The 13,672-nt window shown below is 50.9% G+C and overlaps 1 protein-coding gene across 1 annotated transcript; it reads right to left on the reverse strand.

Moving 5' to 3' along the window:
- Window positions 1-540: 540 nt before the first annotated feature.
- LOC123050267 (tuliposide A-converting enzyme 1, chloroplastic) lies at window positions 541-1,669 on the reverse strand. Its single transcript, XM_044473089.1, has one exon. It carries the CDS (start codon window positions 1,561-1,563, stop codon window positions 598-600), a length of 966 nt encoding a protein of 321 aa, XP_044329024.1. The 5' UTR covers window positions 1,564-1,669; the 3' UTR covers window positions 541-597.
- Between the last annotated feature and the right edge of the window lie 12,003 nt (window positions 1,670-13,672).

Consider the following 13,672-nt stretch of genomic DNA (forward strand, 5'->3'; position numbering starts at 1 on the left):
ATCAAGATAGGCTTCAGGAAGGAAGGAACGTGCTTGTTGTCACATGTGTTTTCAGTCTGAACCGAACTGAATTAATCAAGATTGGTGAACTGAACTTAACCTCACTGGAGGAGCCGTGGGTGGACATGGTTCTGGAGGAGACGATGCCATGTATGTTCCTTGGCCGTGTGCTGCGATGCCGTCGTCTGGGGCCGTAGCCATCTTGCCGCCCCGTCGCTAACAGGATGAAAACAGATCTGATGTCTGTTCGTTTCTTTTGAAAGATGAATCATCAGAAGCTGAGAGGACGGCGTAAAGGAAACGGACCAGCTAATTGAGCGCGCGTTGGGCTTTTTAATTGAGCGTGCGTTGGGCTTTGTTTTTATCTGCAACTCACGTTGGGCTGGATGTTGGGATTGCCAGATGTCAAGCGCTCGGGGTGGTCTCACGTTCGTGTGCGTACGACCCGGTCGTACAAGATTTTCTTCCGCGACGAAGCTACAGTTATTATTTGCACAGTATACGGTGAAGTTACAGTTTTTAATTTTTATTTCGCGGGGATGAAGCTACACAGTTGACTCTTCCTCTTCCGGCGATGCCGAGCTCGTGGCCGGCGAGTCAGCGGTTGAGGAAGCCGCTGATGACCTTGTCCTGCTCGGCGGCCTCGTCACAGCCCGGCTCCAGCAGGTGGAACCTGTGCCCCTTGCCCGGCGCCTGCCACATCTCCACCTCGCCAGGCCACCCGCTGGCCCCGAGCCGGTCGTAGTAGGCGCGGCCGCGGTCGCGGAGCACGTCCACCCCGGCGACGCACACGAGGACGCGCCCGCACGCCAGGGCCTCGAGCCCCGGCGCGCCGTCCGCGAGCGGGTTGATGAGCGGGTCGTCCTCCCCCGCGGCGGCCGGGCACGCGACGCGCCACAGCCTCCCGAGCCGCTCCCGCGCCGCCGGGTCCAGGCCGTCTGAGCCCACCTCGTCGCTCCCCAGGAAGTAGGGGTGCACCAGGACGAGGCCCCGGACGCTGGCGCCCGCCCGCATGGCCATGTGGTGCGCGATGTTGGCGCCGGCGCTGTCGCCGCTAAGGTAGAGGCGGGAGAGGTCGGCGTGGCGGGCGAGCCACGGCTCGTCACCGGCGCCGGCGCTGTGGGAGAAAACCCACGCGAGCGCCTCCCATGAGTCCGCGTACGCGGCGGGTACGGGGTGCTCGGGCGCGAGGCGGTACTCGACGGAGACGACGAGGGCGTTGGCGCGCGCGGCGAAGGCGTTGAGGTAGGCGTGGTAGGTGGAGTCGAAGGCGGAGAAGAGGCAGAACCCGCCGCCGTGGTAGTAGACGAGGACAGGGAGCGTGCCGTCCACGGCGTCGGCGTCCAGGCGGGGGAGGTAGAGGCGCGCGGAGACGTTGGGGGAGATGGCGGTGTCGCGGGAGGCGACCCCGGTGGCGGCGTCGGTGGAGGCGGCGACGAACTCGGAGCCCACCAGGTAGCGCTCCACGCGGCTCTTGTAGACGCGGAGGCGTGGCATGGACTCGTACAGGATCTCGTCGTCGTCGGCCGTGGTCACCGGGGACATGGTGGGCGCGGCGGACATGGCTGGTGCAGTCGGAGTTTGGGTTGATCAAGTGATGGATGGCTTCGGTAGTACATATTGCGGTAGCTGGCTACTTGCTGCAGCTACTACTCTGATCTCATCCAACTCGCCGAGAAGTCACTGGTTTCATAGTTTAAGTTTGCCAGCCGATGGAAATGCCAGGTAACTTCTACTGCCAAACTTCAATTACTTGAAGCCAAAGCTAGCTTTCGTCCAGATAATTAACATTGTTTAGCTGTCCAAAGAGGATTATTTCTACTTTCAAACTTCAGTTTCTACTGTCAAAACCTTCTTCAAGACAAAGCTATCCAGATAGCATTGATTAGCTATTTCTTGTTTGACTGGTGAGCTCAACCTTTTTTCTAAAAAAAAGAAGGTTGAAACCCCAACCTCTTCATCAAAAGATGCACACAGTCATCAAAAACATACTCAAGAGTGGTGGATGCCATCACAACGCCCTGAACCTAAAAAAATTATTTCAAACAAAATCCCAAATTGACAACAATATCTCGTTTCTTGTTCCCATTCAAATGGACAAATTGATGCTTGTAACGACGCATGAAATTCGACAAATTGGTTATGATATCTCATTTATTGATGAAACTGGTGATGCGACAATATATATGTGGGTCTAAATATGAAATTCGGATTTTAAATTTTAAAAAGAAAAAGAAAAAAGCAGTTGAGCCGCGCCCGAAGGCATGCGGTCCACCAACTGCTGCCCCCCCTTAGGTATAGCTGGGGTGACGAGCCCACGCCACTGGGCTCGGCGAGAGCATCTCAAACGGAGCCTTGTTTAAAGCGGTGTTCCCTGAGCTGGGATCTCGAGGTGGGACAATGTGGTCAGTACCCCCGCACGATGGCTTAATATTGAGCCTAATTAAGCATCTTCTGGCCCAGTATACGCAGCGCGGCTTAATCATCGGCCCATGTACCAAGCCCACTCGCGTTTCCTTGTCGGTCCATCATCGGGCGCTCTTCATTTTTTTTAGTTGAATCGTCGGGCGCTCTTCAAATCCACTGATCGTACGGCGTGGAACTGGTCGCTCGACACAACGATCTGTCCCCGCTCGCAGATGCCAGTACTCCAGTCCGGTGAAGCAGCATCAAATCGTCGGTCACTTCACGCCTCGGCTACAAAAAAGGGACCTCCTCCTGGTTCGTTTCCCACTCGCCCAACGGAAAGAGAACCTCGCCGGCCGTCAGTGATGGCGATGCGCCAGCCCGGAATGGCGTCGCCCTAAAGAACATCAACCTGCACACCGGCGACTTCGTGGCCGTCAGGCAGCTCCCGCTAAGGTCAACTCCAACGCACGACCTTATCCGGTCCGTGTTTGTCTGTATTTTCTGTCCGTTTCGTATCCGGCCTGTCCCATTTTCGGCTCAAATTTACGTCCGGTTTGCATCCACATGGACGTCGAGCGGACACGCACGCGCCCGCTCCGCGTCCGCCTCACGCCCGTGTGGCAGCAGCCCACCTACCATCCACCGTCCATATTTACGGCGCACGCGCGGGCGGCCCCGCCTGGCAGCCACCCCGTGCGAGCGGTCGCAGTCCTTTTTAATGTGGAAGCCGTGGACCGATGGGAGTCCACACTTCCACTTTCCCACTCCCGGCGACGCATGCCTCCTCGAAGCCCGACACGTTCGGCTTATCCAAACCCTGGCACCACCTCGCCGCCGGCCACCATGGATGGCGGCCGCAAGGGCAGGAACAACCACGAGGCAAGCTCTTCCTCCGATCATCGTCGTCGCCGCTCCACCCCTCCACCTCCACCACCGGCACCCGCATTTCACATCGCGCTGCCGGCGGCCGGACCTCGCATGAGGCCGTACATGATGGCGGAGATTTCCAAACGTTACTGGGAGATGGGCATGCCGCTGCCATGGGCCGACGTGCACCTCCCCAATACCCGGCATCTCTCCGCGGATCGGGTGCCTATCCCACCGATCCCGGTGAGCGACCGTGCCCGCCGCCGCACCCGCCTGCCGCTGGACCTCGTCATAGACTAGAGTTACGCCATGGGCTCCCTTCTGTGGGACACCTGGCTGCGCGCTGAGCACGATCTGCGCCGGCAATCATTCTTTGTCGGTCGTGCTGTGAGCCCTCCATGCCGCACGCGCCACTAGCCCTCCCCAACCACGCGGACGTAGGCTGGTCCGCGGCCTGATGCCGACGCCATCCCCGTGGCCGTCCCCATCACCGCTCGCTCTGATGACAGCCGAGGAGGAGGAGGAGGAGCTGGTGAGGCGGGTCATGGAGAACTCCCTCCACACCCACGACGAGACCTAGTGGCAGGGCCTCGAACACATCACTACAAAAAAAAGACACATCCGTGACATTTTGGGCCGACCGAAATTTTTTCTCTCATGGTTATGACACTTCTATGACGATAATTGTGACAAAACCCGGTATCATCATAGATGTGGTGGGATCCTACTTCTATGACACAAATCATGACCGAAAATGGGCTTTTGTCCTGGGCGGGCCAGAGACGCACCTGGATGACATTCTTTGGGCCGTCCATGACAGAAAAAATCATGGTAGAAGCGAGGGCGAGGAAAATTTCAAGGAGTTCCCGGTTACGGTGGGTGGTCGGGGCCGAGCGATGCACGGAGGTTTGCGCGTTTCTCTCGTACACGTATGCGCGTGTGTGCGAGGCGTTGCGCTCTAACTGAACCCGAGCGAGGCGTTGGGCTCTAACTGAACCCGAGCGATTGCACTAGCTACGTTACTGAACCCCGATCGATCCCTTGCTGTTAACTGAAACCAATCGAGGGATTCCTTCGCTACTGCTGCTAACTGAAACCGATCGAGCCTCTTGATGAACAGTGAACGTGGGGGTTGGTTGAACGAGTCGAGCCGTACGTGGTTGGGGTTGGATGAACAGTTTCCGGTGGGAGTTGGATGAACAGGATCCCGTGGTAGTAGTAGTAGGCCGTTGCCGCTGGATGAACAGGACCCCGATTGAGGAGGCCGGTGGAGGGTGGATGAACAGGATCCTGTGGAGACTCCATGAACAGTAGCCGGTGGAGGGTTGATGAACAGGACCCCGTGGAGGGCTGGTTGAACAGTAGCCGACGGAGGCTGGATGAATAGGACCCCGTGGATGAACAGTAGCTGGTGGAGGCTGGAGGAAGTCGACGGTGGATGAACAGTAGCAGGTGGAGGCTGAAGGAAGTCGACCTTGGATGAACAGTAGAAGGTGGAGGCTGGAGCGAGGCAATAGACGGTGGATGACCAGGATCCCGTTTCGACCGTAAGCGCTCCAACACAAGTCTGTTTCGTCCGTTTTGCGGTACGTCACACCCCTCCCGATCAACAGGACCCCGTTTCGACCGTACGTGGTCGAACACAAGTCCGTTTCCTCCGTTTTACGGTACGCCAGACCCTTCCCGATGAACAGGACCCCGTTTCGACCGTACGCGGTCGAACACAAGTCCGTTTCCTCCGTTCTGTGGTACACCAGACCTTGTTTCGGCTGTTCCGTCCAAGCCGGTTGGCTCCCGATGAACACGACGTATTTCGTTGCCTCCTGATGAACACGACGCATTCCGTTGCCTCCCCATGAACACGACGCAGTTTCCCCCTTCCAACCCAGTCGGCTGGCTTCCGATGAACATGACGCCGTTGCTGTTGTCCGTTGCCTCTCCATGTACACGCGCCCTAGTCGTACAAATGCGCGAGTAGGCATTCAAGACCCCGCCCGTATGTACGTACGTGGCCGTATTTTTTAGCATCTGGCTGTACGTACGTGTACACGGTTTTGACTGGACTGCCTGAACTACTACGTCGGGGGCTCTACTACTACACATGTCGCTGCTTGCTCGGCCATGGTTCATCGTTGCAGAGAGACCAATCGACCAGTATGTACATACACGTCCACGACCAGAATGACAACCCTATGTACGCTTCGACGGATAAGGAGGCACTTCCTTGCATGCGAAGTTATTGACGGTGGGTCCCAGCGGTTAGGGGGAAGAATCATTTTTTTGCCCGTAATATGGATGCACTTCCTTGCGTGCGAAGATGTAGCTGGTAGGTCCCAGCTGTCAGGGAGGAAATGTTTTTTCGCAAAATACAGAGTCCCTTCTGGTGGGTCCCCGCTGTCAGGTGGAGGAATAATTATTTTACGCGTAATAAGGAGGCACTTCCTTGCTGCGGCCGTGGACCCAGCTATCAGCCTCTCCACGTATAGTCCTCTTTCGGTGGAAGTCATTCCTTGACCACGTTGACCACGCCGCGCCAAGAGCACCAAGGCGGTGGACGACGGCGAAGCCTGGAAGGGGACGACACGGAGCCGGGGAAGACACGGCAGTGGATGCCCACGCGGAGAGGAGTACGAGGGTTGACTGGTTCGGCTGCGGTGTGAGGCTGTCATCGCCGCAGAATAACACGGCTTGTGGGTGAATAGGGAGTAGAGGGATGGCCTGGCCAGCGATGGGAGTAGGGTGGGGCGGTGAGGCCTGCCCGGCAGCACAACCGGCCACTGGAGGCAGGAGCAGGCGGTCTCGCCGGTGCTAGTTTGGGCGGCTGCTACAAGAAGAGCAGCGATTGAAGAAGCACCAGGACCGTTCAATTGAAATCCAACGGTCACTTCTGCTAGAATCGTTTGTTGACTAAGCTAACAAAGCCCTGCATATGTGTCAACTTAGTAGGCCTACAGGTCAGCCTCCGAACCGGTGCGCCCCAGATGTCAGTAGGAGGAATCATCTTTTTCATGTAATAAGGAGGTAATTGCTTGCGTGCGGCCATGGACCATGGGGGTACCTACTGTCAGCCTCTCCACGTACATCCCTATTCTGATGGCTGTCGTTTGTTGAATGTTGAGCACGCCGCGCCAAGAGCACCAACGCGGTGGACGATGGTGAGGCCTAGGAATGGAACGACCCGGAGCCGGCGAAGGCACAACAGTGGATACCCACACTGAGGAGAGTATGACGGTTGACTGGTTCGTCTGCGGTGTGAGGCTGCCGTCACCGGCAAATAACATGAGGTGCGGGTGGGTAGAGGGATGGCTAGGCTAGCGGAGGGAGTAGGGTGGGCCGGTGAAGCCTGCGCGGCATCACAGCCGGCCACAAGACGAGGGAGCAGGAAGTACCGCCGGCATTGGTTTAGGCGGCTGGAGCAGGAAGATTAGAGATTGAAGAAGCACGTCGGCCGTTGGATGGACATCCAACAGTCACTGCTGCTAGAATCATGTGTTGACTGACAAAGCCTTGCGTAAACAAGCCAGCCTCGAAATCTGTGGCGTGTACAACCCATTTACTATTATTTTTAATAACTTACTACCCATTTGCTAATTCATATTGTTGGGGATATCGGATATGACCCACCTAGGAGGGGCCGGGTTAACTCGATGGCGGTTCATCTAAATGAAGCCCAAGAGTATATTAAAGATGGCAGTTCATAGTCAGGTTTGCTAAAGGGCCCAAGCCCAAAAGCGGCTTAAAGGCCCGAAAGTGTAAACCGCCATGTATATGTAGACTTGTATTGTAAGGCATGGAAGATAAGTCACCGAGCCGGACACGTTTGTATGAGCCGACCGGGACTCTGTAGGCCGCAGCGCGTCAACCCGTGTATATAAGGGGACGACCCAACAGTGGCTTAGGGCAAGAAAAGAACAGATCGAAAGCCAGGCAAAGCGTATTTGCTCCCTGGTAATCGAAACCCTAGCAATACCACCTCAAACTGGATTAGGCCTTTACCTTCAGCGCAAGGGGCCGAACCAGTATAAACTCCTCGTGTCCTTTGTCCCGTTTAACCCCTTTAAGCTAACCTCGTCGCCATGGCTCCACAACTAAGTCCTTTCACTAGGACATCTGCCGTGACAATTCCACGACAGTTGGCACCCATCGTGGGGCTCGCGCACGGTGGTTTTGAGTTCTTGAAGGGCAGCTTCGAAGGGATCAAGGGATACGTGTGGGCCGGATGACCAAGAGTCGTCGCGGCAAGCTCTACATTGACAATGCAGGCTGGGGCCCCGAGGCCGGCTCAATTGAGTACGGGTACCGGGTCCCCTTCCGCGGAATCCATGTCTTCATCGGCAAGATCGGCGAACCGGGCCCTGAGTCGGACATCTGCACTGACATCATCGAGACGGCTCAGCGTGCACGACCCGCCCGGGTTAAACCCGCCGTGAAGCGTGCCTTTGTTGGATGTATCCATGGGGCTGAATTGGAAGGCTCTGTTTTATATGATTTTTGGTTGTTCCATGCTATTATATTATCCATCTAGGAATGTTTTATATGCATTTATATGCTATTTTATATGATTTTTGGGACTAACCTATTAACCTAGAGCCCAGTGCCAGTTTCTGTTTTCCCTTGTTTTTGAGTATTGCAGAAAAGGAAAACCAAACGGAGTCCAATTGACCTGAAATTGGTTTATAGGGAGACACTCTTTGAGTTGAATCCGCAATGCATTCCATAGATAATCTGACTACTTTTTATGTTTTCATGAATCTCAGATTCTGAATAGCATCATAATGATTATGAGCTAGCGCGCATGAAAAGAATAAAGCAGAACAATGCCATGGCTGTCAAACTTGGCATTAATGGACTGAAATCAAGTCTGGATGCATTGTAATGCAAACGCTCTCCACGTGTAGATTCATGCTCAGAATATGATCCTAACAGTGATTCTGAGCTAGAGGGAGACCTAAGTCAATGTAGCTCCCTAGTGGAGGAGTCATAGGAAGATGCCCTATCTTATTCACCCATCAAGGTGCTTGCTCTAACTTTCCAAGGTTATATTTGTCGCACATATCTTGCAACTGATGCTTTGTATTGCTTCTACTTTGTTGAACTTCCATTAGCTTAGTTTACACATCGTGTATGTGAATACGCCCTGCCTATCCATTTTCAGTACATATTCCATCTGTCATCATACCATATCTATCCATTCAAATGCTGTTCTTGTGTATCAGACGTTCAAAAGGAAGAGGGCGATTGCTGATCGTGGAGGAGCACAAGCAAAGTATTTGGAAAAGGTAGTGGCGCATGATAAATCAAATAGCCCATTAGGTGTAGTTGCAATATCACCTGACCCACAAAACACCCCAACTCTAGCAGACTCTAGCCCTACTACACTGGTCATTTCTGATGCCCAACTCAGCAGACCCCAACTGCAGCAAACATTATGATTATGCCAGTTGACATAGCACCAACTCTATGATGCAAAACCCCCATTCTAGCAAAGAGTACACCAAATCCAGTTGCCAAATCCCTTTTCGAACCAGAGAGAACCCCAATTGCAGCAAATAGGACCCCTGTTCCATTTCTTCCCAGTTTAGAAGACAAAGCTTATATTGTCGTCAGAAACTTTGTGCGCATCTTTCCTTCATGGAAAGATTATACCACAGACACAGAACAATTTCCAGTCTTCCTCTGCAACTTACGCGTAAGTAATTTACTAATGTTATTCATAGTCATTACTGCATATGTTTCTGCTGACAGGAGACACAAGATTGCATTCTTTTAAATAGGCGAGGACCAAACTGGATTGTGAAGACGAGCAAGGGTTGGTTGCGCTTTTCAAGCCCTCGTTGATGAAGTATCGTTCCTACCTGAGGCAAGCGCACTTTGATGGCAAGCCTCTAAACGATATTTTTGTAAAGTCTCCGGTGCTACATTTATCCGATGGTGACTGGAATAATCTTGTTACACATTGGTCTCGGCTGCAGCGTAAGGTACTATCTATGATATCACATCACGATTTGAACTACATTTCTGCATTTGCCTTAACGTCTCACTTGTATGAAAACTGTTAGCAGAAGAACATTCATTCTCAAGGGACCACAAAATCTCGCAACTATACTGCACACTGCATTGCTCTTGTGAGTACCTCTTGCCCTGTATGACCATACTTACCTTCATAGCTGTTTGATTATGTAGCATCACTGCACATGTTACCCTTGTTATCGTCCATTTGGTGGACATTATAAGACCATATGGACTCTTCCATAAATTTAGAATCAACCCAATGATTTTGAAGAAATTTAGCTCTGCAGTCCTCTTGTAAGGACTGAACGTCGTCTATCACTGTACTTACATTAATAGCTACTCCCTCCGTCCCATAATATAAGAACTTTTTGTACAGTACACCAGTGTTCAAAACACTCTTGTATTATGGGAAGAGGGATTGGTTCATTGTGTAGCATTCTGCATCTTATCTCCCTCGCCCACCATTTACTAAAAAAGATCAGATCTATATTTAATCTTACCAAAAAGTAGAATACACAGACAATGCCAGTGCAGAAGTGTAGCCCATTGCTCTTGTCAGTACATTTTGTCCTGTAATGCTTGTACTTCCAGGGATTGGTAGTTGATTATGTAGCATCAATCTGCATCTTATCTTCATTATCCTCTATCCCTTCCAGTATTATCATATCTATAATTACTCTCTACAAAATGTAGAGTACATGCAATGCTTATGAAGAAGATTTTGTGCTGAAATTCTTGAGTTATCCTTCCCTTGACACGGAGAAGGGCATTATAAAGCCGGTGTTAACTGTTAATGTAAGTCAGTCCTTCTAAAGCCTTTATCCTCAACTGTTGTTTAATTTGCTCATACTCCATATCGTTTACTGCTGTTTAGTTTGTTGTTTCTACCAAAATGCATGTTCGCAAGAACCGTAAGTTCTAAGTTTTACTTGTAAAACCAAATTCCTTATTCATACCATGCACATTACTCAATACTCCCTATATGTATGCTTGTTTTTGTGGATGTATAATCCAGTGTGTGGTGAAGCAGCCCACGTTTGCACCTTGTCATCTCCTGTTTTATCTTACTGATGTGGCTGATGATATGAACAACATGCCATGCACATTAACCAAAATAGATACAATGATTTTCTTTGCCCTTCATCTATGCTTGTTATGTTGACATGGTAATCCAGTAGTGTGGTGAAGCTCCCCGCATTATGAACAATGCCAAATTATGCTATTGATATTTTGAACTTACTCTTTATTTTCTAATTTGAAATTGGATGGAATTGACAAAACAATTATCATCTTTGTTTATACACGTGCAAAACATGTCATCTCTATGCTTTGTTTCAGGGTGATATGCTTGATGGCATGCACAAGTCTGCTGAAGGCTGTGAGACAAGCCCAACATATATTGCAGCAAAGAAGGCAAAACATCTTGAAGATAGCGAGACAACCCCAAAGTCTTGTCTTGATGCAGTGTTCAAGTTACTTGAGACTAGCAGTCAGACAAGCTCACAGAATTCGTTGTCTGAATCAGTTCGACTTCTTCAGTCCCAAATTCTAGCAAAAAGGCATTCCGCAACTCAACTTCGACTTGAAGTCCTATCTCTAAGAAAGATTGCAGAGAACACCAATGAGAACCTCATCGCTAAACAGCTACACCTGGAAGCTATGACCGACATGCTAGGCCGGTCTCACGGCCTTGCTTAGCAGCTTGTGCAGCAGTTCCCGCGCAAGGCTAACCTTTCTTGAACTGTCTTGGAAGTGGTCTCGGTTTAGTATTATTTTGTTACGCTGCAATGGTGCCCAGTTTTTGTAATCTACTTCTTCGTTGCGCGTTATGATCACTGGTGGCGAACTTCGATGCCCAGTGGACGTAATATACCATAAATCCTTTATTGTATAGTGTAGGTTTATTCTTAGTTACTATGCCGTAATTTCTTTATTGTATAGAGTAGGTTTGTTCTTAATTCCTACTAGTTACTGCCATCATTCGCTATCTGAAAAAAAATCAGATGTAGTTGACCAGGCCGAGACATTCGCCTCTAACGGGCCTGGTGTTTAGCGGGTCACAATTGGGGCGGCCTGCATCTTTCTTGGGCCCGAACCATTGGGGCCTTCACACTTTGCGCGAGGCCCACAACTTACACCAGCCTATATTTTAGTTGGGCCTTTTGTGGACCCAGCGCTTAGTTTGGCCCAGGTAGCGTTGGGCCATTAAAAGGCTGAATATTGTATTGTCCTGTTACGGCCCAAATGAAACCATGGGCCTTTAGCAGGCCGAAATGCATATTGGGCCTCAATTTTCACTAGTCGTCGATGGGCCTTCAGCAGGATGAAATTTAGACCGGGCCTTTTTGGGCCCAGTTATATCATGGGCAGTTACCAGGCCGAAACATATCTCGGGCCTTAGTTGGCCCACTGATATCATGGGCCTTTAAGAGGCCGAAAGCTTAGTACAGACATCAACGGGCCGAATTATGCGACAGGCCTTTAACAGGCCCAAAGTCACGTTGGGCTTAACTGTTGCCACCTTTATCACGGGCCGTTAGTGGGCCCAATGTCCCGTCAGACCATAGATGGCCCATGGGCAGCACGGGCCATTCCCAGGACGAAAGTCACACCGGGCTGAAATGGGCCCATGTCTACATCAGGCCTCTAATAGGCCGAAAGTCACTGGGTTGTAATTGGGCCCAAATATTCGGCGAACAATTAACGGGCCAGATCTGGCTTCGGGCCGTAAATGGGCCCAAATATTCGGCGAACAATTAACGGGCCAGTTCTGGCTTCGGGCCGTAAATGGGCCTTTATTAAGCAGGCCGTTATTGGGCTGGCCCACTAGTACCTGAGTAAGTACTACGGGCCTTTGACTGGGCCGGCCTTTTTAACCAATATGGCCCTCTGTTGGGCCGTGCCACGTGTCGACGTATCATAGGCGCTTTGGGTCCAATGAGTGGATGACATCTGTCCCAACGGTGAGCCGACACGTGTTTCCTCCAGCCAATGATGATTTTACACGTGGAAAATCCCCATTGGTCGGGGCTGTCAACGGTTTATCGGATCCAAAACCGGACGCGATAGCTTAACGGTGTTCCGTTACGGTGGATGCCTGCTACCTCTTGAGCACTGCGTTGGTTTTCCCTTGAAGAGGAAAGGGTGATGCAGTAAAGTAGCGTAAGTATTTCCCTCAGTTTTTGAGAACCAAGGTACCAATCCAGTAGGAGACCACGCTCAAGTCCCGCGCACCTACACAAACAAATAAGAACCTCGCAACCAACGTGATAAGGGGGTTGTCAATCCCTTCACAGTCACTTACGAGAGTGAGATCTGATAGATATGATAAGATAATATTTTTGGTATTTCTACGATAAAGATGCAAAGTAAAATAAACGGCAATAGAAATAACTAAGTGTTGGAAGATTAATATGATGGAGAATAGACCCGGGGGCCATAGGTTTCACTAGTGGCTTCTCTCAAGAGCATAAGTATTACGGTGGGTGAACAAATGAGAATATCTAGGTATGATCATGTATATAGGCATCACGTCCGTGACAAGTAGACCGACTCCTGCCTGCATCTACTACTATTACTCCACACATCGACCGCTATCCAGCATGCATCTAGAGTATTAAGTTCATAAGAACAGAGTAATGCTTTAAGTAAGATGACATGATGTAGAGGGATAAACTCATGCAATATGATATAAACCCCATCTTGTTATCCTCGATGGCAACAATACACACTACTAGGGAAAACGTTATACACAGAACTTTAGCAGTAGCGCTTGTTAAAAAAGCACGCTACTGCTAGACGGTAGTTGCGCGTGCAAAATCAGCGCGCTGCAGATGGACATATATCAGCAGCGCGTCTCACCGAAAACTCGCTACTACTAAAATTCCAATCACTTAGCCGATGGGCTACACATAGTAGTAGCGATCTTCCAAAAACCACGCTACCGCTAATATACTTATAGCAGTGTGTTTATGCGTAAATCGCTACTGCTAACGAAAATAAAATAAAATGAAAAACGAATAGAGAAGTAAATGAAAATGAAAGAAATAGAAAAAGGAGAAAGGAAAAATATAAAATGTAAAGAAAAATAAATGAAAAAGGGAAAAAATTATGAAGACGTAGCAGTAGCGCGTTCTCTGAAACGCGCTATAGCTAACTTAGCTATAGCGCGTTTTCTGTAGCGCGCTACCGTTACTTTTGACTTAACCAAAAACGGTTTCCCCTCGGCCACCACTTCTCCCCCAAATCGATCCCTCGCCCCACTTCGCCGCCGTCTCCCCCACTTCGCCGTCGCCCCCACTTCGCTGCCGTCTCCTGCCGGCGTCGACGCCGCGCTCATCCTCACGGCCGCCGCCCGAGGCCGCCCAGCCTCACCTTCGCCGCC

Source organism: Triticum aestivum, chromosome 2D (assembly GCF_018294505.1).
Source record: "Triticum aestivum cultivar Chinese Spring chromosome 2D, IWGSC CS RefSeq v2.1, whole genome shotgun sequence".
Taxonomy (NCBI): Eukaryota; Viridiplantae; Streptophyta; class Magnoliopsida; order Poales; family Poaceae; genus Triticum; species Triticum aestivum.

What these genes read in the sequence shown, in the direction of transcription:
- LOC123050267 (XM_044473089.1), bottom strand. Translation starts at nt 1,563, where the DNA reads ATGTCCGCCGCGCCCACCATGTCCCCGGTGACCACGGCCGACGACGAC.